Source organism: Enhydra lutris, unplaced genomic scaffold (assembly GCF_002288905.1).
Source record: "Enhydra lutris kenyoni isolate GAN:26980312 unplaced genomic scaffold, ASM228890v2 scaffoldscaffold10, whole genome shotgun sequence".
Classification (NCBI taxonomy): Eukaryota; Metazoa; Chordata; class Mammalia; order Carnivora; family Mustelidae; genus Enhydra; species Enhydra lutris.
Genome location: NW_019154094.1, coordinates 9986621 through 10011458, shown reverse-complemented (window position 1 = coordinate 10011458; position 24838 = coordinate 9986621). Strand labels below are relative to the sequence as shown.

Sequence of the window (24838 nt, the reverse complement as noted above, 5' to 3'; positions counted from 1 at the left end):
ATTTTGTAGTGGGTTGAATGGTGGCCCCCTCAAAAATATGTCTGTCCTGACCCCCAGAACCTGCATATGTGATCTTATTTGGGAAGGAGGTCTTTGCCAATGAAATTAAATCTCGAGATGAGGTTTTATCCTGGATTGTTGGGTTGGCCCTAAATCCAATGACAAGTCTCCTTACAAGAGCTACACAGAAGAGAAGGCCATGTGAAGATGGAGGTAGAGACTGGAGTTACACAGTCATAAGCCAGGGAATCCTGGAGCCTCCAGATGCTGGAAAAGGCAAGAAAGAATTCTTTCTCAGTGCTTCCTCAGGGCGGGGGCCCTACTGATACCTTAATTTTGGACTTGCAGCCTCCAGAACATGGAGAAAATAAATTTCTATTGTTTTAAGTCACCAAGCATGACCGTTTGTTAGAACAACTGTAGGAAAGTAATAACACATTTCATGATTTTTTCATGCTATAGAAAAGATAGTAACCAAGGATTTTTGAAAATTAATGAAAGGGATCAAACAACAGACCCAAAAAGCTCAGAAAAAGGACAAGAGGCTAAACAAAAAACCAAAACCAAACCCTGCACAAATTACATTCAAGCTTCTAAAAATCAAAGATTAAGAGAAAATCTTGAAGGTAGACAGAAAAGTGACATTGTTTACAGGATCAAAGGTTAGGGGGCACCTGGGTGGCTCAGTGGGTTAAAGCCTCTGCCTTCTGCTCAGGTCATGGTCCAAGGGTCCTGGGATGGAGTCCCGTGTCCGGCTTTCTGCTCTGCGGGGAGCCTGCTTCCTCCCCTCTCTCTCTGCCTGCCTCTCTGCCTACTTGTGATCTCTCTCTCTCTGTCAAATAAATAAATAAAATCGTAAAAAAAAAAAAAAAGTTAGAACCATTGAAGAATACTTATATGAAACTATACAATCCAGAAGTCATTGGAGTAACATCTTTAAAGTATTTAAAAAAAAAAGTGTCAACCCAGAATTCTGTACTTAGCAGAAATATCTCTTAAAAATGAAAGAGAAATAAAGACTTTTTTTTTTTCCGACAAAAGCTGAGAAAATTTGCTACCAGCAAACTTGCTCTGTAAGAAATGTCTCTTTTCTCTTTTCCTTCTGGGATTCCAGTCACACGTGTCAGACAGTTTGATCTTGTCTCACAGTTAAAGGATACTCTGTCCTGGGGTTCTCCCCCTGCCCCCTTACTGTGTCAGTTTGAGGAACTGATCAGTGTTGAAGGACATTGATTCATTTTCCTCAGCTGGGCTGAGCCTACCAATTAGCCCGTCAAAGCCATTCTTCCTCTCTGTTACAGGGTTCCCGATTTCTAGCATTTTCATGGACTCTTTCTTAGACTTTCTACCTCTCTGGTGGAATTCCCCATCTGTCCGTGTGTGTTATCCACACTTTCCAATACAACCTTTAACATAGTAGTCATAATTATTTTAAATTTCATGTCTGATAGTGCCAGCGTCAAAGTCATCTGATTCTGCTGATTGCTTTTTTTTTTCCCCAAGATTTTATTTATTTGAACGAGAGCGAGAGAGAGCGAGCATGCACATGCAAGTGTGGAGGGGCAGAGGGAGAAGCAGGCTCGCTGCTGAGCGCAGAGCCCAGATGTGGGGCTCAATCCTGGGACTCCAGGATTGAGACCCGAGCCGAAGGCAGATGCTTAACAGACTGAGCCAGCCAGGCGTTCCTGCTGATGCTATCTGACAGTGGGGTTTTTTCCCTTGCCTTTTTGTGTGTGTCATAATTTTTGATTAAATGCCCATACATCATGTTTAGGATAGTAGAGACAGAAGTAGATAGTCTTATCGGGAGTTGAGCTGAGTTTAGTGTTACTCCTTATCCGTATCTACATCTTGATGTTGAACCAGTGAGACCATAGTCAGCCCATATGGGTTGATTTCTTGTCACAAGGAAGACCTGCCAGCTGTTTTGTTTTTTAATAAATGTATGGGTTGGTGACCGTGTGTTCAAGTGGCTGAGATCAATCAGATATTTCTGCAGTTTCTACTATGCACGATGCTGAGCTCCTGGTAGCCTATGACAGGCTGGCGGCAGTAGAAACTGAGGCAAGCAGAAGATGAACCTGCTGTGAGAGCTCAGGATCCCATACCAGGGACCATACCAGGGGACCATACCAGGGGGCCCATGCGGACCCCAAGTGAGAGTTCCACGAAGTGAAAGGGATTTGTCTCTTCTGAGTCTTCACCTTTTTTTCTTCCGACGTTAGGAGGTTTGTATATGGCAAAAATGAAAGCTGTCCTCTCGGTGCCGCTGTGTAGGTACATAGTATGTGCTGATGTCATCGTCACTGAGACTCGCCAGGCAGGGCCCCCGGGACCCTTTGATGTTGAGCGGGCAGAGCCCTTATAGCCTTTCCCTGTCACGTGCTGCCCCGCTGTTCCGTCACTGTCATTACTCACAGCCTGGTACGTGCGTCCCTTCCCACTCCCCTTCGTCATCTCCTTATCTCTGCTTATCGCTTGCTCGCCCAGCGCTGGGAAACGCTGCATCTCCAGGGAGCTGGCGTGCAGGTGAGGGGCTGCAGCTCTCTGCGGGGTGGGGCTACAGCCTCCCCCCGCCCCACCCCCGGCCTTGGCAAGGTTTCATTACCCAGGAATGTCACCGTGGTGAGCTGGGCTCTCGGAGGCGGTGGGTGCGTGTGGAGGGCCTGCTCCATGTTCAGCTCTGTGCTGGGCAGGCGGGTGGGGGAGTGACTCAGTGTCTGACACCGGACCTGTGTGGCAGGCGTGTGGAGGCAGTGTCACCTCTCAGAGGCTGCCTGATGTCAGGGAATGGCCTCTCCTGTGGGTCCTGGTCCCAGCTTTCTCCTTTCCTGGGTGACTTTGATCAAGATCTCTAACCTCCCTGAGCCTGCTAACTGCCCCCCCAAAAAATAAGCTTAATGATGCCTGCTGTGAAGGAAGAGCCACTCACTGTAAGGATTAAATGTGTGTAAACGCTGGCATGTGGTAGGTAACAAGGGGACAACGGCTCTTGCCATCTTTATGCGCTGGCCCGGTGGCGTGTGCAGAGCTGTCATGTCCGCTGGTAAGAGAATGGACAGGAAGCAGAAAAGGGCTGCATCCTGGGGGAGGAAAGACAAGGACCAGACGGCGCAGCCAGAGGAATAGCCTGGGGCAGGCAGGACCCTGGGCTTGTGGGGGAGGCTTGAGGCTGGGGCCCTCCCAATGGTCATTTGCTCTCGGAGCTTCCGTCTCCTTTTTTGTCACCTGGTCGCAGCCTGTGAGAGGTCAGAGTGGGCAGGGGAGCATGGCGGTTCCCACAGCCGTGTCCTCCAAAGGCTTCCTCCCTGGCTCGGCACGTGGCTGCTGTCCTCAGTGCACCTTTGGAGCTGGCTCTGTTTGGGCTCAGAAGAAGGGTTCCTGGTGTGAGTCAGCGGTGGTCCCCCCTGCTCCCCCAACTCGCCGTCGTCACTGTGCTCCCAGGGACTCAGCTTGGGGCTGTCAGTTTCTGGGCCGTTTTTCAGAAACACTCAGAATTTCCATTCCATCCTTCCCAGGCAGCAGGCAGCCCCCGTCTGGCCACTCCTGGAGGATCCTGGCTGTTGGGACAGAGGGCTGCCTGGCTCCCACCCTCACTTTCATGGCCTTTCCTGAGGGAGCCACAGGGACTCACTGTCCAAAGGAAGAGTATGCCTGCCTGGAAGGGTGGCGGTGGCGGCGGGGGGGTGGTGGGGGGAATCCTTCGGGGCAGGGGGCGCAGGGCTGGAGCTACTTCTCAAGAAAGGCCTGCGAGTGATTTCAGAGAAGTGCCTTTCACAGCCCAGTCCTTTGGGGGGCAGGCCCAATTATCACCCCCATCATGCAGATGAGGAAGCAGAGGCCCAGGGAGGTTAAGCTTCTTGCCCAGGGCCACCTTGCTTATCAGTACTGGAGCTCAAATGTCCGCCAAGGCCTGTCTGAATCCCAGCTCTTCCCCAGCGCACTGGGCCGGGTCTCCTGACATGGCCGCCTGGGCCTGGGGCTGCTGTGGTGAGGTGAGGGCTATTCAAGGCTTCTGAAACATTTCCTTTTGGGGTGGACTCCTGCATAGGCATTGGGATCTGAAACTGTGTGCCGCTACCTGTCATGACCAACATTGTGGTTGAACCCGCCCTTATAGTTCTTAATATAATTACAGGACACCCTTCAGCAGTAACCATCAGGAACCTTTGGAAGAAATGAAGGGACCGGGGCGCCTGGGTGGCTCAGTGGGTTAAGCCTCTGCCTTCAGCTCAGGTCATGATCTCAGGGTCCTGGGATCGAGCCCCACATCTGGCTCTCTGCTCAGCAAGGCATCTGCTTCCTCCTCTTTCTCTGCCTGCCTCTCTGCCTACTTGTGATCTCTCTGTCAAATAAATAAATAAAATCTTTAAAAAAAAAAAAAATGAAGGGACCTAGAAATAACACAGCACATGTGAGGCCACACAGCAAGGGTGAGGGGAGAGGAGAGAGAGAGCAAGCACCTGGGGTTCCACTTTTATTGGGGTTGAGGGTAGAGGCCTGGGGGTTTTCAGGGCTCACTCGTTATTGGTGAATTTTAAACATAAGAGTGGGAATTTTAAGAAAAAAAACCACGTGGCCGTATGGTCAGTTACCAAAATCTGCCAAGATCTCGGAAACCAAGGAGCCTCTGTGGTGGGGGGTGTCCCAGCTCTTTGTCTGGTCATGGGCGGGCAGTGGGTTTATTCAAGATAGCCCTCTTCTAGTGGATGCCTCCCTGAAGTGGACGCCTGGGCAGTCCAGAAGTCAAGCACTTGCATTACAAACCGGAAGGAAAACCCCACACCTGTCAGGGCCTACGCTAGCCAAGCACATTGGTTTCTGGAGGCCCAGGGCCCCAGTCCTGGTGGGCACACATAGCACACAGCAGGCATGCCCACAGTGGGCTCGCGTGCTTGACACTGCTCCTGTTTTCGAGAACACCCCTCGAGCTCTGTGTCTGACCTTCACGTTCTCTTTAACCTCCAGAGCCTATATTTCTCCAGGTTCAAACTCTCCATGGGAGAGTTTGCTGTCTTTGAGACTAGAACACTTTCCAACCAAAGCAAAATGGGCAGTAGGGTCCAGGAGCCAAACTGCCCTCCTTGGCTGATTGGGAATCCTCCCCTGTGGTCTTTCTCTCCTAGGACTCTGATGTCCACCCCGGTGACCCTGGCCAGAGCAGAGCATCTTCCTAGGGCTGGGCTACTGTGGGTCCATCCAGGAGATGGGCAGACTGAGATGCAAGCCAGCTGCTGGTGGGACATGTGCAGGCAGCCTCGGGGAGCCCCAGTCGTAGCCAGTAAACACTGCTGGCCGGGTAGAGTAGCCATAGCTCTGTGGCACGTGGGTAGCTGGCAAGCTTTGAGCCCAGTGATACTAGATTCAGAAGGGACAGGGGTGATGAGCATAGGCAGGAAACAGGGAGAGGCACACAGACCCATGGACGGGCAGCAGGCCCTGTGGACAGGCCGGCATTGATTCAGCCCACTCGTGTGTCCTGGCACTGGAGATGGAGTGGCTGGAGGAACCGGGCAGGGCTGGGGCAGGCACGGGCATTCGGGAGCACAGAGGCGCTGCTGATCAGGTGTTCCAGGTTGCAAAGTGAGTAGAGGCTAGGGTGCTGGGGTCAGGGGGGAGGAAGGCTGGATGAGGGCCTTCCAGTAGGGGAGGACCTTGGGATCTGGGCAAGGGGGTGCAGAGGCAGGAGGGGAGTTGTGCAAGGAGGTAGCCTGGAGTGGGGTGCCTTGTCAAGGTGCTCAAATTTTCTCCCAAAGGCAGTAGAGAGCCCTGGAGGACTGGCAAAGCCGGGGGGTGACGTGGTAACATTTGGAAATTTGTTGAGGTCATGGTTTAAAACCCTGAGCCCCACGTGTGGCTGCCTTTATGGGTTACTGGGGCTTTGGGGCCATCCGAGAGTGTCAGTCTCACTAAGCACGTCATTCCCTCAGGGAGCAAGTCCGCAGAGGAAGGTTCCAAGACCAAAGCTGGGGCATCTGCCATCTGTGTCCTCGGGAATGGAGTGGCTCTGGGAGTTCCACCCTGCTGAACAAGCGCACAGCAGTTCATGGGTTAAGAGAAGTGCTGAGGGGCGCCTGGGTGGCTCAGTGGTTTAAGCCGCTGCCTTCGGCTCAGGTCATGATCTCAGGGTTCTGGGATCAAGTCCCACATCGGGCTCTCTGCTCAGCAGGGAGCCTGCTTCCCTCCCTCTCTCTGCCTGCCTCTCTGTCTACTTGTGATCTCTCTCTGTCAAATAAATAAATAAATAAATAAATAAATAAAAAGAGAAGTGCTGATACGTACATAGAGTGGTGCCTGAATCTGGGGAGACCCATGTTGGACTGGGATGGGTCCCCTTGGGAATCGCCTGCGCTCGGTGATTGTGAGTGTGTATTTGGTGGGGGAGTGGTGCAGAGCTTAGGCTTCTGCATTTGGGGACTGAAGCCTCTCAGGCAGGAACACTGATCCCTCACGTCCCCGGAAGGCTCTCTACAGCAGCTCGGGGTGCCTGTCCCACCAGGCACAGGATTCCCACCAGCCATCTGGATGCTCACACACAATGCCTGTTTTCCCAGGGGTTCTGTACTAGGGCGGGGTCGGAACATCCCCCCAGTTCTAGGCCAAGCCCACACTGGGGGTGGGGAATGGGCCTGGGGCTCGCCAGGAAGAGGGGTGACGTCAGAGCCAGCCTGGGCTTCAGGGTCTCCGGACTCAGGGGGCCTACTGGGGCCACGGGCTGCATGAGGAACCAGCGGAGGGCACTCTGCGGCCCACCTGCCCCTCCCCCCAGGCTCCTCCAGCCCTCACTGCCATGTGCTCGGATGGCACTCCTCACTCACGGCCTCTGCTCAGAAAGGAAGTCCTGGAAGGGGGCGCGTGGCCCGGATGTGGGAGTACCGCCACACTGCATTTCTCACCAGTATTTAGAACTCATGTTTTCCAGGTTGTGGGTAGTTTTCCACTTTATCCTTTGGAGGGGCTGTTCCTCTCTCTGTGTTTCTTTAAGCCCTGAATGAGGACTGAAGGACTCCCTTTCTTTTCATTTTCCTTAGCCGGAAGTGGATTTCCCCATCCCTCCAGGCAGAGGCAGGAGTCAGGAGTCAGTGCAGAACCAGCCCCAGGAGCCTACCAGCATGCCCCAGACGCTGACTAGCACACTGGAGCACATCGTGGGCCAGCTGGACGTCCTCACCCAGGTAGGCCGGGACGTTCGTTCACCCCACTTGGCCTGGCATTTGGGCCGTTTGAAGTTGGGCAGCAGGTGCTATATTTAAAAAAAAAATAAAATCATCATAATGGATCTATTTTCCAGTCCAAATTAATGAAGTTGCAGTGCCTGTCTTGAGGTCCTGGCTCTCAGAGCCATCCAAGCTCCGGCCAAGCCACTGGACCCCAAAAATCCCCAGTGCTGGTCCTGCCAGGGTGTGCCCTCCCAGGGCCAGCCTGGGCCACAGCAGAGCTTTGAAAGAAACACTGTCCATTCATCCCGCTCATCGCGGGGTGGGCACCCTCCAGGGGTGTGCCAGGGAGCTGTGAGCGGTGAGTCAGGCATCTGGGAGCCCAGGCCCTGGCTTTGAGCTGGCACTGCTCTTATCCTCCAAGCAACCTTGGCGAAATCCCTTTGGCTCCCCAAGCCCTGGTGCGCTCCTCTGTGATATGCAGTGTTCGTGGACTCCAGGTCCTGTTCGTGGTCAGGATTAAAGAAGATGTGTGGGAAGCATTTGGCTTACACCTGGCTCGAGGGAGCTGTTCAGTAAACATAAGCGGTCGTGCTGACCAGCGTCATCAGCAAGGTAGACGTGGACCCAGGCCTCTGGAGCGTAGATACATCTGGCAGTTGCTAATACAGAACTGGAGTACAACAGCTTCCCTAAGAACAGAGTGCCCTGGCAAGAGGTGGCTGCTGGCACCGCAGGCACGAGAGTGGCCTTGGTAGGGGGAAGCAGCCTGCCTGCAGGACTGGAGGGGGCCATGGGCACATCAAGCAACAAGCAAAGCCCAGCATGGCTGGCATGGGGTGTAGGTGGTGGGGGTGTGCCAAGGCAGGATTTAAAGGTCGTCAGGCCCCTTCCCTACCTCAGCTGTGGGTGCAGACTGCCTTCTCTTGTGCCAGCTCGTGGGTAGACCAAGGGTGTAGAAAGAAGACAAAGGAGCCCTGAGTCCCTGGTAGAAATAGAGCTGAAGTGGCGTACCATCCTTTCCCTCCCTCTGGATCCCTGGCCAAGCGAGAAAAGCTCTATCATGTCACGTGGCCCACGGCGTGTCATGGTGTCCCAGCTGGCACTGCACACCTTGGGCCCAGGGAAGGAAGGAGCTTTGAAGGGAAAGGTCTGGCGTCAGTGGCTGGGGCTGGGGGGCTCCAGGGGGTGGGGAAGACAGGCACATCAGACAGACATTTCTGGAAGCCTGTTAACCCTTGAGAAGAAGGCCTGTGCTGAGAGAGGTATGAGCAACATGCACATCCCCCATCTCACGCGTCAGAAACCGCCAAGCCCGCCTCATGTTCTTCACAGCCTTGTCAAGTGTGAGAGATCAGGGGAGGTGGAATCAATTAGAACTTTATAGGATAAAATTGGAAATTAAGTCTGAGAAGATGGTTAAAAATAGCTTCATTGGATCGCTTCATTGGAGTATAGCACTAGAAGCATTTCCCGTCACTGTTTCAAGGGGTGCACGCGGGAGGTTTTGTTACGTGTTAGCAGTTTGGATTGTGATAGTAACTTTGTGAGAAACCGCCATCGCCGAGAATAATGTAGGCTTTCAGGTGGCCTGGGCCTCTGGCCCCAGGTCTGGATGGCTGTGTGGCACCGTCACCCTACCTCACACCGTCCAGCCCCTTTGCAGATCCAAACAGCACTCCACCCCCGACCAGATGCCAGGCCCGTCAGCCAGGCACCTGCTCTGCCAAACAGTGTACATTCCTGAATGTTCCTGATGGACTTGACATATCCTGAAGAAGAATCTTGGTTTCCACAGTTGAAGCCCCCAGTCGAGGCCTCAGCCTAGTTTCCAAGTGGTAGGAGGTGCATTTGTGCTCACTGGCATGCTGTCCTTGAGTTTGGTGCTGGTTGTTTTCCAGATGTACCTCCTCTCTTCCGGGGCTCTAGCTGAGGTGTCCGAGCTACAGCCAGAGCTGTCTCTTGTGGGATTGGGTGTTCCTTTCTCTTGGGACCAGTGTGGCTGTGGGCAGCCCCACCTCTGAAGCCCAGAGCCAGGTGACCCTGTGAGCTACCCATGTGGGTCACTCAGCCAGGCTCTGAGCCTCCTTTGCCTGTGGGTATTGGCCTCACACAGTATCCCGTCAGTGAGCACTCCTCTCCATCTTGACGTATGTCTATACTCTGGAGGGGCAGGGGTATCTCAGCTACCCCCACAAGGACTCCTACCTCAGAGTCATCTGAATCATGCTGTTCCCCTCTGTCCCAACCCCCTCACTGCCCCTTCCCTCCCCCACAAGGAAGTCTACTTCAAAGAGGGTTCTGAGAGGGAAGTTGCCTTCTGGGTCCTTCCATCCTCCATCACCCAGAACATCCTCCAGGGAAGAACTGTGGGGGCTGCAGTGGCTGAAATGTTTACTGAGTGAGTCACAGAGCCTTCCGCCCCTGGGTGACATGAGCAGGATACCCCATTGCGGAAGCCCTCAGTCCTCAGAGCCTGCCTTTCTGCTCAACAGGCTGGGATGGCCCAGTGACTGATTCCTCCTCTCTGGATGTTCACGGCCCCTTTGTGCCAGTCTGAAGGCCCAGGACCAATCTCAGTCCTCCTCAGTGGCCCAGAGATCAGGCGGCTGAGCGCGCCCATGGAGAACAGTGTGGATCAGCTTGCTTGGGTGTACGTTCTGGTGACCTTGGGCCAGGTGCTTAAGCTCTGTGCCTCAGTTTCCAAATCTGGAACACATTGCTGATAAGAGTAGCCACTTCACGGGTCTGTCGTGAGGATTAGATGTGTTAGCTTGTGTGAAGCTCTGCGAACAGTCCCCAGCAGCGCCGTGTGCTGCCCTCATCATTAGTCAGGGTCTGGTGGGGATGGCGGGGGATCACAGCAACACCAGAAACACTTCCCCCAGTTCCCCTCTATCTCCCTGCCCGGAGGAGCCATGCCTCAGCCCTCGCAGCGGGGGCGGCGAGTTTCCTTCGTTGCTTGAGCTCTCTCTGCATCTGGGGCCAGCAAGCGTTCAAAAGGCTTGTCATCGCCTGGGAAGCAAACTCTCCTTGGGCCATGTGTAGCATCCAAAATCCAGCCCTTTGACTACCCAGTTGAGGTTGTACCGTTTTGTTTTTTTAGGAATGCCCTTTCTCTAAAGTGTTCTTCAAACGGGTACTCCTTGTTCTTCAAAAGTGTACCTGTTCAGGGTGATAACTTTGGAATGGTTGCAAGGTTCACAGGCCTTTGTCCATCTCCCGCGTGAGTGTTCTCACTGGCCTGGCCTGGCAGTCCTCCCTATGGTGCTGTTTTAGATGGGAAGTCCACAGAGGGTAGGGATCATGTCTTCGTTGTCATCTGCCTCCTCCCGCTGTTTATCTGAGCCCTGCAGCTTCCCACAGGCACTCTTACCTGACCCTCATATCATCCTCCTGCCTGGCGCCCAGCAGCTAGCGCCATGCCAGGCGTGGAGAGGGTGTGGGTAATGGCTTGCTGGGCCTGGACCAGCCCCCAGGGCCGCTCAGCCTGGGACTTCTCCAGTATCCCGGGTGATCCTGAGCTCAAGCCACTGTAGGATGGGGTTCCCCAGCTTCCCCTGCTGGAGATTTTTGGTGTAGTCAGGGTTGGCTTCCTCGAGGAGCCCAGGGGTCTGTCTGGCCTTACACTCCCCTGCCAGCTGTGGGGAGCAGAGTGACCACCTGCCCATCAGCTTGGACACACCTGCCCTCCCGGATCTGAGGACCAACCCCGTCATTCATCAGGTGACATTGTTCCCCAGAGCCTTATAAAGTTGGGATAGTCGAGCCAGCTCATGTTTCTGAGCGCCGTTGGGAAGCCCCTGGTTAAATGGATGCGTTAGACTGGCACCAGCTATTCCGTGAAGCACAGCACGAAGTCTGTGTGTTCCCAGGAGAGTGTAGGAAAGCACCAGGCTGGCCAGGTAACACAGAAGTGTAGGGAGTGGACATTCCACAGGCCTCCGCAGCTGCTGGACTTGAGTCCCAGGAATGCCCTTGAGCTGCCAGTGAGACTCTAGTGGTCTGACTCGGCAGTAGGATGAGAGGGAGAGAAAGAAGAGCTCTTTTCCCAGGTCCAGGGAGGGGAGCCCAGGAGGTGATGGGGGACCGGGGTGCAAGGGGTTGTTGAAAATCAGAGATGGGTCATGGGGCCCATTAGAGATGGGAGCCTTGAACCTGGACCCAGGCATCTGGCCAAGATTGAAGCTCTTCAAAGACTTATACTTACTGTGATAGCTGCTCTTTGAATCCAGTTATCCTAATGGTTGTTGGGGGAAATGTGTTTCCTAATAATGGCATTTAGGTTTTTCTTTCTTTCTAATTTTTTAAATTGTATTTATTTGAGAGAGTGAGAGAGCCTAAGCAGGGGGAGGGGTAGAGGAAGAAGCAGGCTCCCTGATGAGCAGGGAGCCCAATGTGGGGCTCGATCCCAGGACCTTGAGATCATGACCTGAGCCGAAGGCAAATGTTTAACTGAGCCACCCAGGCACCGGGGTGTAGGTTTTTCTTTGGAAACTTTTTGCTCCTCAAAACCCAGCATGGGAATTCTCAGGAGCTGCCAGGGCTGAGTGGGTGCCCCGTCTTCCTCTTGTGACCCTGTCCTCACACACACACACACACACACACACACACACACACACACACACACACCCTGGGGAGAACACACACCTGTCCTGTGGCTACCACGGGGTCACTGCCTGTCCCAAGTCTTCTCTTCCTGAGAAAGTTGGCTCAACCTTAGAGGACTATGAGGTCCAGAAAAAAAACTGCTCTGGCCCAGCTTTACCTCTTTCTGTCTGTGTAGATCTGAGTAAGCCCTGGTTTCCTCCTCTATAGACGGGAGACTTTGGGCACTGCCCATCTGCCTGTCCCATGCGATAGGCAGCAGAGGTCAGCACCTCACGTGGGGCCGGGACTTCCCTTAGGGCCTTCTTTCCATGAGTCGCCTTCCTATCTCTGCTCCCCTTGAGGAAGGACTCCAGGGTAGGCCCCGTGGCTGCCAGACCTGCCTGCTTGGGGATGGGCCTTCAGCATGTATCCACACAGAGACCCTGACCTTTCCTCTCATGTTCTTGTGGGGCTATGTCAGGTGATCTAGGGGCCACCACTTTCCACCACTGGCCTGGCTGCGTGAGCTCACCTCCCACATTGTCCCCCTTTGCTTCCTTTGCGACTCCTGTGTGACAGAGCTTTGGGTGCTTTCTGGGATTTGCAGAGTCCCTGGATCTTCCTCAAGGGCCAGAAGTAGGGCGCTGAGGCGTGGACAGTACCCAGGAGCTGGGGAGGCTACAGTGAGGGGCCTGGGCCCAACAAACAGCTTGGAGGTTTTGCCTCTGAAGCCCACAGCAGAGTTATTTTCGATTCTAGTTTCACATCTTGCTGCTTTTTAAAAATACCAAACCATGAAATTCCTGCTCCAGCTATGTTTTTTTTATGGCACCCATGCTTTGGGCTGGCCACAGCAATGCTGTGATGTCACGTTCAGGTTCCTGTGACTCACCAGGGGCCGCTGGGCTCCGGGACTAGAACATGCATGCAGTGGGAAGCAGGCGGGGGCAGGCCCACCCAGCCCCTCCAGTTTGGGCCTCTGACATTTGAGTTCGTGAAATAGCCAGGTTGTAACTCTGCTGACCTAACTCAGCAGGGCCAAGGATTTATGTCTGTGTGCTTTGGGGAGTTAGACTGTTGGGGAGTGGCCTGTTTATTTTGAGACATCCCGACCCTCCCCACCATAGTCCTGGTGGTTCCCAATTTGATGGGCTGCTTGGGTGAGACACCTAGTTCCATGCTGGCAGGGAAGGTGGGAACGCAGGGCCCGCCTGACCCCTCTTGGGGGCTCTCGGTGTACCTCTTTCCTGGGCAGATGAACTGTTGTTTGTACAAACAGACTCGATTTTAAAGCAGTTGTGCCATTTTAGCTGGGGGCTGGCCCTCCCAGGTGCGCCTGGACTGAACTCTTCGGGAGGGTGTAGAGTGAAAGTCAGCCTGCCCGGCTGCCCCATCCCCTGCCAGGACTCCCGTTTATAGGGTGTGTGCAGCCCTCCGATGGCAGCGGCCTGGAGTGGTGGTTGTGGGTTCCCACAAACGTGGTGCCTCTCTCCACATCAGCTTATCTGGCCACCAGGCCTACCTAGTCCAGAGAGGGTCTAGCTGTCCTCCTCTGTACAGACATTCAAGAGCTGCCCTTGGGCCAAAATCAAGTTCAGGACAGCCTGCGCTCCCGCCACTTGGGGGTTTGGAGACGAGATTTGTTTTTCCTCTGTCAAGAGGCTGCTTCCTGGGGACAAGACACTGTGGTCTGTGTCAGAGGCATACTTGGAGTCTGACTCCAGCCGGTTGCAAAGGGGCTGGGCCCTGGCCCTTCCCCCACCCTGTTGCTCTTTTGGGCCATGTATCCACAGGCCCCTCTGGCTTTGCAAAAAGCAAAGGCTGGCGCTGCTCGAGGCACTCAAAGACAGGCCAAGCTCACGTTCATGAGTGCATGGCAGCTCTGTCCTCTCTGCCGTCTGCGGTTGTGGCAAAAAGCATTCCTCTCCAAAGAGGCTGCAGATCGGAGGCCCCCCGCCCACCAGATGGGCTTGGGACGGCTGTGGTTACCTCCGGGGCCCAGAATGTTCACGGTCCCAGGAGATTTCTCCTGTGAGGCCCCAAGCCTGCTTGGGGTGGGCGGCGTGGGGGGAGGGGTGGGGGAGCAGGGGCTGAAGTGGGATAACAGGGCCCATGCAGGGGCATCTCTTTCAGACTGACTCCAGGATTGCTCTAGAGGAAGGAAGAAGGGGACTGCGGGTGGTTTGCTCGCACTCTTCTCGGGACCCAGGCGCCTTCCAGGGAAGGGTTAAGTGCTGGCCACAAGAAGGGCCCTATGACTTCTGGTTGGACAAGCAGTGCCATATAGGCCTGCATGGCTCTGCGATGAACCAAGTCACAGCTGACCCTGTGGCCATTTGGCACTGTCCCAAATGAGGCACCGCTAGAGCAGGGGCAGGGAGAGCTACAGTCAGGCTGGCCCCTTCCTTCCCCCAGCCCCTCGGAGGGCCCTCTCCGGGCCTGGACGGCCAGTACAGATCCTCTCCTTGACGGGGGAGGAAAGGCAGAAAGATGCTTTAAACTCAGGGAGGCATGGCTTTTGGAGGAGCGGGTCCATGCCTGCCTCCTTTCTGATTTGGGCCCAGCTGATGGCTCCAGAAAACCATTAAAGATGAGAGGCTAGGTTTCCTACCATGGATCAGTGGGTCCTCGGCAGGGCAGGGAAATCCTGTGAGCCCTTCTTGCCTGAGCTGGTCCTGTTGGGCTGGGGCTAACTGCCTGACTTGCCCAGCTGTCCTGAGGCCTCCAGCAAACCACCTGACAGTCTGTCTGACTTGGGATGATGGTGTTTTATTGGGTTGTGGTAAATTAACTACCACGTTCATTTATGGATTGTTGGAAAAGTCAGCTTCCAAAGAAACAGAATGCAGGAGTGGTCAAAAGCCAAGGTTCACGCCCCATGCTCGGCCCTGTTTGGACTCACCCTGGGGTCAGAGTACAGCAGAGCCTCTGGCCCAGCAGTGACTAGCATCCTGCACTTTGGGGCTGTCCCGTTAGACCCTTGCCTCCCTGGTGGCCTGCCCAGGGCTGACAAAGAGATGACCTTGCACTCAGGCCAGTGTGGGTGGGATACGCAGCTCAGATCTTCTGTTGTGGTGCAGGTAGGCCCCCATGGGTCCCAGGAGCATTTGGTTTTATGGATGGTAGTGAGTGGACCCACTTCTAATAGCTTCTCTTTTGTGGGTAAGTAGTAAGATGGAAAAGCCTGTGTTCATTTAAAAGGAGCTGCTTTTAAGCCACAAGGAAGGTAAATTAGCCAAGATTCCTTAATCCCATGGCTAATCCACCAATAGAAAATAGTGTTTCATGTACTTCCCGAGGAGAGCTAATCCTCCGTAGAGGTGGGGGTTGGGGGATGCAGAAACGTCAGAGAAATCCTATATCCCTGAGATAATGTGAAACAGAAACATGGACCTATGGGCTCAAGAGACAAAGGCTCATTTTGTGTTGTTAGCAGCAAACTGGGGGGTGAAAAGGGTTGGGTAAAAAGACAGTTGCCGAGCCTGGAGATATTGGGAGGAATTTCTTCAAAAACACATTTTGTTGTGTATTGACTCTGTGTGATCCTAGACAAGTTAGTCTGTCAGATGTCAGCGTGAGAGGGAGTCTCCTTCTTCCCCTCTACAGTTCAGGGCTCGGAGCTGTTAGCCCTCATCAAATGAGGTCTGAGGTGGGAAGGGGAGGAAATGGGCTGCTTCCTGGACTCCCAGCCCACTCTGTGCACCCCCACATCCTGCTGAGGCCAAGGCCAGCTGACAGGGGCCCCTCCGTCCTACCTACCCTCCAACCCCTCCCCCACTGTTCCCTCAAGCCTCCCAGGTCCAAGGCCCAAGCTAGGGGGAGGGGAGCGGGTTCCTTACCAGCCAGTCGGGCTCTTGGGGACCTGGGCTGGTTGGGGCAGGACCCAAATTCTCTGCATCTCCGTGGCACTCAGGGCCTGGCATTTGTCCATCCAGCGCCCCGTGTGGCACCTACTTTGTGCTAGGAGCTGTGCCTGGAAACAGGAGGACAGCGATGAGCAAGAATTGACAAAAACCCCTGTCCTCGTGAAGCTGACGTTTAGATTGATGGAGGTCAACAGGTTGTCAAAGGCCAGCATCTGCACATTCAACTTGAAGGCCCCTGTGCCACAGACGATGGGGCGCCTTACAGAGGCTGGGACAGAGAGCCAGAGCCCTGGCTGGTGGGAAGGGCAGGGCTCAGACCAGCAGCCCCGTTCTCAGGAAGGTGTGCTGGCCCTTCCAGCCCGCATTTACCCCGCAGACATAGGGCAACTGGCTGGCCCGGGCACCATCCCCAAGATAGGGCACTGCGTGTGCACATGCACGTGTGTGTGCTCACACAGACGTACACCAGCAGACAAAGCTGGAACTGGCAGGAGACGAGGCAGAGCTGTGCGGGCGCTTAACCTGGCAAACCCACTTTGTTTTGATAGCTCACAAGACCCCACAGCAAAGAGATTCCCCTTTTCTTGCATCTGTTTTAGATCTTTAAAATCTGAGTGAAGTCAAAACCATGCTATGGGGGAGATTAATTCCACATTTTTCCATCTTTGCAATGAAACCAAAGGAAAGTTCGACATTCTGTGCGGCATAGTCAAGATAGGGGCCTTGAGCCAATGGCCAACGCCAGGATGTTTCCCACAGCCTGGCATCAGGGTCCCCAGTGGTGTGGTTGGGCAGCTGTGCCCTCTCCTGAAGCCCCAGGGCGCCTGGGACACTACCACTAGTAATCTGGCTTCTGGGGTGGGGGGCGGGGGCTGGGATGCCCCCCCCACCCCGTGGGAGACCGAGGAGCCCAAAGCAACCACAAGCCTGGAAGTGATTAAAAGGAACTTTCCGTCACAAGAGAACTTTAAGGAGCAGCCAGACCACCACGTGCCCTGATGGCTCAGTCCCTACCAGGCCTGACCACAGGCTGCCTTCTTCAGGGCCCCATCAAGCCCCATCTGTGTGCAAGGCCCCCTGCAGCCCAGAGCTCCGCCATGGCCACTGTGAGGTGGGGAGCCATGTTGCCCATAGTACACTCCCGTGTCCAGAGCAAGGGCCACATAAATATGAGCTGTTAGTACAGGATTACAGTGGAGCCCAGAGAGATGGATTGTACAGACGAGGAATCTGAAACCTTGAGTCCGGTAGCTTGCCCAAGGCCGCTCAGCAAGCTAGGAGTCAAGTTCAGATCTGAACCCAGGAAGAACAGCCCCGGAGCCCGTGCTCTTACCACAGGATAAAGGTGGGGATCGGAGGTTACCATGGCAGCATTTTCCAAGGGCCCGCCCCCGTGCTGTGGCCAGGACATCGGCGGAGAGGAGGAGGACAGGCACCGAGTGTGGGATGGGACCAGGAGGTCTTCAGGGGGAAGACGGCTGGAGTGGGGCTTTGGTCAGAGAGAGCCGTGGTAACAGGCAGTGCGGGCCTGGAGTCCAGCCTTTAGCCCTGAGCTCCTGCACAGGAAAGTGACATGGGAGAAGCAGGTGGAGGGGAAGGGTGACCCAGGAGTCCCGGGAAGGTGAGGCAGCAGAGGGGGTGGCCCTGGGGCAGGGGTAGCCTGCCTGGATCCGGTGAGGGCAATCCTCGAGCAGAGCCCTGAGGTGAGGGCGTTGCCCAACCTGATTCAGCAGCCCAGGGGTCGCGGACAGCACGGTCCAGTCACGGGACTGGTTTCCGGCACCGGTCAGCCCTTTCTCCAGCCCTCCTCTGCTCCAGCACCCCCCTGTGCTCACCACTCCCCCTGCCCTCTCCCAGCCTTTGGGCCTTTGCCCTGGGCTGCCTCCGCCCTGCATACTTCACCTACCCCCCTCCGGCTTTCTCCCCACCCGGTGGCCCTGGCACACAGCTGCACAAGTGGCACCCCCCACCCCAACCGCGTCGCCCTCTTGCCTCACTGCCCGTCTTGCCCCCTTCAGGCACTGGTGGCTCCGTCTCTTGGCTTTCAGCTACACTGCTGTCTTGGGACAGGTTTAGTTCCCCTCACCACTGTGCCCCGAGCCTGGCAGAGTGCTTGTGGGGGTGGGGGGGTGTCACTTCTGGGCCACCTGTCTTCCACGGTCTGGGAGGCCTGGGAGGGGCCCTGTGCTGTACCCAGAGCTCTACTGAGAGCAGGAGGGCGGAGGTGGAGAAGTTCCCTGGCTGGGGTGGGGGGCTGTGGGAGAGAAGCCTGGGATGGGGTCGGGGGGTGCTGTGGGAAAAGCTGGGGCACGGCCTCCATATGCAGGAGCGTTCTGTAAGGAACTGGCTGGATAGCTGAGAAGTGCACATAGAACGGCTGGTTGGTCTCCCTCCATCTTTCTCCCGCCTTCCAAAACGTTACTCACTGTTAGTCGTGGCCGAGCTGCTTCGCCAGAAGCCAGCCCAGACAGGACAGGTGCGGCAGCCACGCCAGTGCCTAGAAGCCCCCACGAGCCAGAGTCTCTTGCTGGCGGCAGGTGACAGACCTGATAGATGTGGGGATGTCCGGAGGGCCCCACTGGTGTACTGTGGTGCCCTCGGGGCTTTATGGAAGTTGGGCTCCGGTTTTGCTGCTACATTTGCCCGCAGGCTATATAGGAGAGAGACTTTCAGCAAAGGTCGAGGTAGCAGCCGTGCTCTGGGCGGAGGAGCAGCTGCAGAAGGTGCCCTGGCTCGGAGGGTTTGCCCTGGGTCTGTGTTCTGAAGTGCCAGGTCACTCCCTTCCGTCTCACCTCCAGCTGAGGCGCCACTTGGCCATGGTCAGTTCCCGGGCTGAGCCTCTTGCCCAGACTCGCTCTGGAATCAGCTTTGAGAACTGGCCACTCTGAAACTTGCTCAGACCTGTGAGTGTGATAAGGCAGTGCCAGGGAGTGGAGGCTTCCCTGTTCCTGTCCCCTGTGGCTGAGGGCCCTGGGGCCCCTCCTCCACCTTCCCCATGGCCACCACACTCTCTTCCTTGTTCAGCCACTCCAGACCAACCACACTGAGCTCCTTAATGGTTCTAAGTGCACCATATTCTTCTGTGCCTCAGGGCCTTTGTACCTGCTGTACCGGGGGTTTGGAATTCGTTTCCTTCAGCCCATCTTGTGTTGTCTCCTCACAAAGGCCTCCCAAGCCCTGGTCAGAGTTGGAGGTCTCCTAACCAGGTCTGTCAGCCCCAGAGTAGGTGAGCCGTGTCAGGGTCCTGGACTTCACTTGGATCTCACTTTGTGTGAATACATCCTGCTCCTTTTCTTGCCTTGTCCCCAAACACAAGTGAAAAGGGGATGAAAAATGACCTGAAAAGCAGGTAGAAACAAGGACTAGGGAAAGGAGCTGAGGAAAAAAATGCAGGACAAGCCCGCCTCAATAGGAAACCAGTCTGGGGAGAAATAAGAACCTAGCAGGGCTGAAAGACGGGGAGGTCATTCCGTGAGGAAGTTGGGGGCCAGGAAGTAGGCAGAAGGGACAGAGGAGAAGCCCACCAAGCCCAGGGAGAGCACGATGGCAGAACTGGTAGGGAGAGAGTGGTCCCCAGAGGACTGCACACTGCTCCATGGGGCGAGCGGGGCCTCTGAGGGTGGAGGAGTCCTTCTCTCAGGGAGCACTGGACTCTCACCTCCACACGATGCCCGTGCAGAGCCCGTGGGCGCATCCTGGCTCCCCAGCCTTGGCACCAGCCCGCTCAGGCAGATGCCCTGCAAACCCACTTTGGCTTCTGACGGCACTACCGTTTCCTGAGTCCCTGTCACACACCAGGAGTCGGGGCCTCCCCTTGGCCACCTCGGAAGTTAGTGGAGATGCACACCCCAGGCGCTGTACCTCGTAGGGCACCTAAACTGGCCTGTCTGAGCCCTTGGGGGGCATGGGGACAGTGTGGGGTGAGCTGGGCTCTGCTGTTCCAGCTGCCAGAGCCCCACGGCCTCAGGCAGGCATCGGAGACCTGGATGCCTGTCGGTAGAAGGCATCTAAGGCCATGAGGTATGGAGCCATGGTGTCTGTGGAAATGTCCCCCGTGCTGTGTTGTCTCCCACTTGGAGTTGGGGGCCCTGGGTGCCAGACGTGTGGCTGAGGACTGGCATTTTGGTGCGGCTTCTTTGAGCATCACTCAGGTTCTTAGGGGACTAAAAATACAAGCTTGTCACTTTAAAATCGGTTATTTTTAGACCCCACTCAGAAGGCCCTTCAGGGTGTTACATGAACCGTCTTACACGTCTTGAACTGTGAGTGAGAGAAGCTGCTTGCCTGTTAATGTTGACTTGACAGGGGACAGATCAGTGTCTGCTGTCCCCTGAGGGTTCAAGTGGGATGCCCTTGTTCAGCCTCTCCCGGGAGGATTTTCCTCTGGAGAGCTCAGGCAGCCAAGTCAGGCTAGAAACAGTTCCCTGCCCCAGCTGGAGCTGGCCTCCCTCGTGCTCATGGTTTCGGTCCCCAACACCTCTATCACCCTCCTCCCTGTCTGGTCCCCTGTGCTGGGCTGTCCCTTCTTCGTCAACCACTGAGGGGCCAGGCTGCTTTCCAGGGGGCTTCAGCGGTGTCCCTGACATCCTTGTGCCCCTAATTCTGTCTGAGACCCAGGGGCTTATGGGTCCATTGCTCTCCCTGCTTGTGTCCCCCACTCTGACCCCAGCAGTGAAGATGATGTCAGCAAAACAAAATAGCCTTGCTGCTGGCTCCGGGCCCCCTCCGGGCTCTCAGAGGGGCCTCACACTTAACCTGTCCTCTCCGGAGCCCATTCTCACCTCTCTTGTGGAGGGCTGTCCCTTCTCCCACCCCCCCCCCCCCGACTTACCACCAGGTGCTGGCAGTTCATACCTCGTGGGTGTGTCTGGTTAGGCCTCTAACACGCCTAACCAGGGCCATGCAGGCCCTCCCCAGAGAATCCCCGTGTGGCAGCCAGAGGGGTCTGCTCCCCACTCAGCCTAGGACCACCAACACCATCCTGTGCTCTAAGGCTGAAGACAAGGCCGCCTGGCGTGGCCAGCAGCGCCTTGCCCCATCTCCTGCTTCCATGAGTCCCTTCCTCATTCCTGCACAGGGCCCTCCTTTGCTCTGTCCCTCCTGTTCCTTTCTTTCCCTGCCTCCTCTGGGCTCTGTGCTCACTGATCCTTTGGGCCCAGCACCCTCCTTGCCTGCTTGCCTGGTGAACTCCTTCTTAGCCTTTGCTCACTCCTCCCTTCCCGCACCCAGACCCCTCGGTTCTTCCCAGCACACCCTCCTGCTCTGTCCTGCTGCTTAGTGCTTGGCCTCTGGATGGGGTGTGTACCCCATGGGTCCCGCCGAGTCTGTGTGTGCCCTTGTCAACCTCGGTGACCTAGGTCAGCCCAGGGATCACGTGCCGAGGCTGAGCGTGAAGAGAGTCTGGGGCAAGGGTCTGCAAACTTTCTTAACAGTAGCTATCAGGCTTTGTGGGCCAGAGGGTCTCTGTCACAACCGTGCAACCCCATCCTTGCCAGAAAGCAGCCATAGACCGTATGTAAACAGGTGGACATGGCAATAAAACCTTATTTACAAAAGTGGGCAGCAAGCTGAGTGTGCCAGGCCTCAGTCTAGAGGAACAACAGAATACTTTGAACAGCAAGCAGGAATGTTCCTAAGGGCACTATTTCCCATGACCAGGGCTGTGGCATCCTGGAAGTCGCCAGTGACAGCAGCAGCAGAATGTGGTTCAGAAACAAGCCCTCCAAGGTGACCCGCTGACCAGGTGTGACTTTGAGAATGAAGATTCTGGGTCTCCTGTGACCTTGCCCCCCTCCAATGAAGCTCCCCTGTAGCTGGCAGGTGAAGGCTGTGACCTTGGAAGTAGAGAGTGTTAGATGAGGGGTGATGGTGTCCAGGCGTGGGGTTTGATTTTTTTTTTTTTTTTTTTTTTTGACAGAGAGATCACAAGTAGACAGGCAGGCTGAGCAGAGAGCCCGATGCGGGGCTCGATCCCAGGACCCTGAGATCATGACCTGAGCCAAAGGCAGAGGCTTAAACCACTGAGCCACCCAGGCGCCCCAGTGGGGTCTGAATTCTGCTTCCTGTCACTGTGGTTCAGGGAGAGAGTAGTCAAGCCCCGTGTTGTGAAGGGTGGGGCACGAGCAGGGAATGGGGTGAGTTCCATGGCGTGTTTGGGAATTGGTCACTTATGCTGAGTGACACGGCCCCCAGTGAAAGAAAGCATCTAAAATTCAAGTTTTCGGGTGGTTTCTCATCACATATCTATTAAAAGGTTCTTGTTGATAATGTCCCTTTTGTCCATATAACATTGCCTTTTTGTAGCCAAAATTGTGACTTTGTGATAATTCCAAACCTAAATATCCAGTCAGGTGAGAGAATGCTTTGTGGGGTTTGGGGGCATCTGAGGCCTAGGAGCCACCTCTGAGGGTGGCCTGATGGTGTGAGGAGGCTGCTGGGTGACGCTGGGGGAGTTGTTCGTTTCCATTTAATCTGGAGCCACTGGGCTGGGTGACCTGGACAGGACAGAGGTGTCTTCTGATGGATAAGGACAGACTGCACGAGGATCTCCTTAGACTGCCTGAGTTTGGGCTTTGGGTCGGGGGACACACAGGCCTCCTGGGGTTACATGGCTGGTACCCTTCAGGCATGGCTGGAGCAGGGGGAGGAGGAAGGCCAGGCCTCACCTTATTCGTTCACCACAGGAACAGAGCGAAGGTGCAGCTCACGGTGCTTTAGCCCAAACTCTGAAGCTGGGCCCCCTTAGTTCATGGCCCTGGCTTGTCATTCATAAGCTGTGTGACTTCAGGCAAGCGCTTAATAGCAGCGTGCCTTGGTTTCCTCATGTGAAAAATGGGGATGATGAAGCCTCCCACCCCGGAGGGTTTTTGAGGAGTGCTTGGAGTATCATGAGCTCTCCGTGAACGGCAGCTACCAAGAGCGGCCCCTGGAGCCGAGTGTGTCAGAAATCATGAGATGACCGCCACCCCCCCACCCACCCCACCCCTCCCGGCTCCCCTGAGCCTGTCCTGGGTCTTCCCACCATTCTCCCTTCAAGTCTGGACTCCTCACTCCATTTACAGCGGGGACTCGAGTAAGCTGCCCAGATGGCACAAGGCCCAGAGAGAGGGAATGAGTTGCCTGGTTTCTCCACAGTCCACAGACAGGAGGGACCTTTCCGAAGGAGTTTGGACTCCAGCATGCAGGAGGCCTAGGAGATGGGTCACCTTGCCCAGACAGGTCTGCCCAGCAGCCAGAACCCTGGCCTCCTCAGCCGCTTCTCCACTTTCCCTTTGCCCTGCTGCAAGGGCAGAGGCCTCCAGACAGCTGGGTCAGTCAGGGCTGCTTCCCTCATTGGCATCTGCCACCAGACCTCCTTGGAGACTTAACAAGCTATGGGACTTATAAGGGGGAGAGCCTGGGACCAGACCTCCGCCCACCGCTCCTCTGCACAGAGAAAGGGGAGGGGCCTGTGGGCCTCGGGGCTGCTTGCGAGGCCAGCCCTCATTTGCCCTGAGTGGAAGGAGGGTGAGAGGTTGGGTTGGGGGCAGGGGTGACGGTGTCTGGAAGACTGTGGGGCTGTTTGCTTCAGTAGTGCGCCTCTCCACCCTCTGGAGCAGGTGGGCCTCATCTCTGGGCACCATGTGGCAGGACCCAGAGTGCAAGGCAGGGTGAGCAGCCTGCTTGGCATGGCCCTGGGCAGCTGGAAGAATGGACTACGGCCTCTGCCTTCTGAATGCTGAGGCAGCATGTATTTACTGAGGCTTGTGGTATGCCTGACATGTGAACAAGGCCATGCAGTACGGCCTGGAACCAGTCCTTGCTGGGGACGCCCTTGCCCACGCATGTGCTATCCCCAGTGCTTTCCCCTTCCGCCAGAGGCCCCAGCAGCTGGGAGGCTTGGTGGCACCATAGTGGCCTGGGCTGAGTCCCTGCAGATGGCCCACCCGCCCTCTTGCTGTCTGTACCGCCAACCCTGAGCATGTTTGACCTCTGTTCCTTGAGTGCCCCAAAAGCACCCATTCGGTCTCAGGGGAGATCTTTTTCCGTTGCGGAGGGAAGGCACATCAGCAAAATCAGGCATTGGGATTTCTAGGTTTCACTTGACCTTGAGAGCCACCATTTTCCATGAAAACGACACCCCATGCTTTATTAGAATAGGATTATTAAGGAAAACTTGTGGAGCAGAGAACATCAGACAGCATTCTAACATACAGATAATCCAAAAATCGTCCTCCTCTCCCTGGCCCATCCTTCCGGCTCAGACGGGCGTCAGGTGGGATCAAATGTGAGTGCGAAGAGCCTGGTGGACCTCATCCCCGGATGGTGACTGTCACTCAGCATCTGGGCAGAGCCAGGGGGCGCTAGAAGTAGAGACCAAACAGAGATGATGACTCTTCCAGAGTCGGTCGCAGCTGGAAAAGGGGAGAGGCAGGAGAACGGCAGGGAGGAGGGGAGCTGCAGATTTTGAGAAGTCGTGGACATGAAGCCTTTCTGTCTACAACAGACCACGAAGCACGGCCTCAAAGCTCCCCAGGGGAGGGCCCACAACCAGCAGGCACCCTCCTTCAAAGGGAGAGATGGATGTGCAGTTATGTTTAAAGAAGTATAATATGGACAAATGGCCATATTTCTACTGAGCAGAAGCATGGGCCCCCCGCGGAACTAAGTGAAGGCCTCGTGAAATGCGTGGCACCCCCGGTTTTGACACTCGCCCCGCACCCACTGCCTCCACATTTGCGGATTCGGTCCCTGTGGAAAGTTAAAAAGGGCGGGGAAGGGTTGGGCACGGAGGAAGAGCAGGCTGGCTCCCCCACTATGACCTGGAGTCCAGGGCCATCGGAAAAAGTCTGGATGGGGAAGGATTTTGGAGCTTGGCTCAGCGCGCGTTTCACAGCAGCCAGTGGAAACTTCCAGGAATGCTGCTCTGGGCCAGCCAGGGGCTGTTTCCGCCGCCCCTTTTACGAGGTACAGACCCCTCAGCGGCTTCTGGCCAGCACAGGGGGAGTGTGACTGTTCCCTTCAGCCCGGCTCTGCCTCTTGGGGTGCAATGCTCCTTTTCAGGCTCAGGCCTGTACCCCCGGGTTCAGAGCCCCTGCAGCCCAGGTCAGTTCCCTCAGGAACGGCCAGCCGCCCTGAGGAGCAGCCTCTGTGAGCAGCCAACATCCATGCGGGATGCTGCGAGAATTTATAGCTGCCCGAGAGGGTAAACTCCTTCCCAAAATGTTTCAATGGTTTATTAAATGT

At 55.6% G+C, this 24838-nt stretch overlaps 1 protein-coding gene across 1 annotated transcript in view; it reads left to right on the top strand.

Annotated features, from left to right (window-relative positions):
- LOC111144274 (POC1 centriolar protein A) overlaps window positions 1-24838 on the top strand; it is a 68705-nt gene that overhangs the window by 42365 nt on the left and 1502 nt on the right. The window contains exon 10 of the mRNA XM_022498507.1: window positions 7032-7175. Within this exon, the coding sequence (XP_022354215.1) occupies window positions 7032-7175 (144 nt within the window). The remainder of the gene's footprint in view (window positions 1-7031; window positions 7176-24838) is intronic.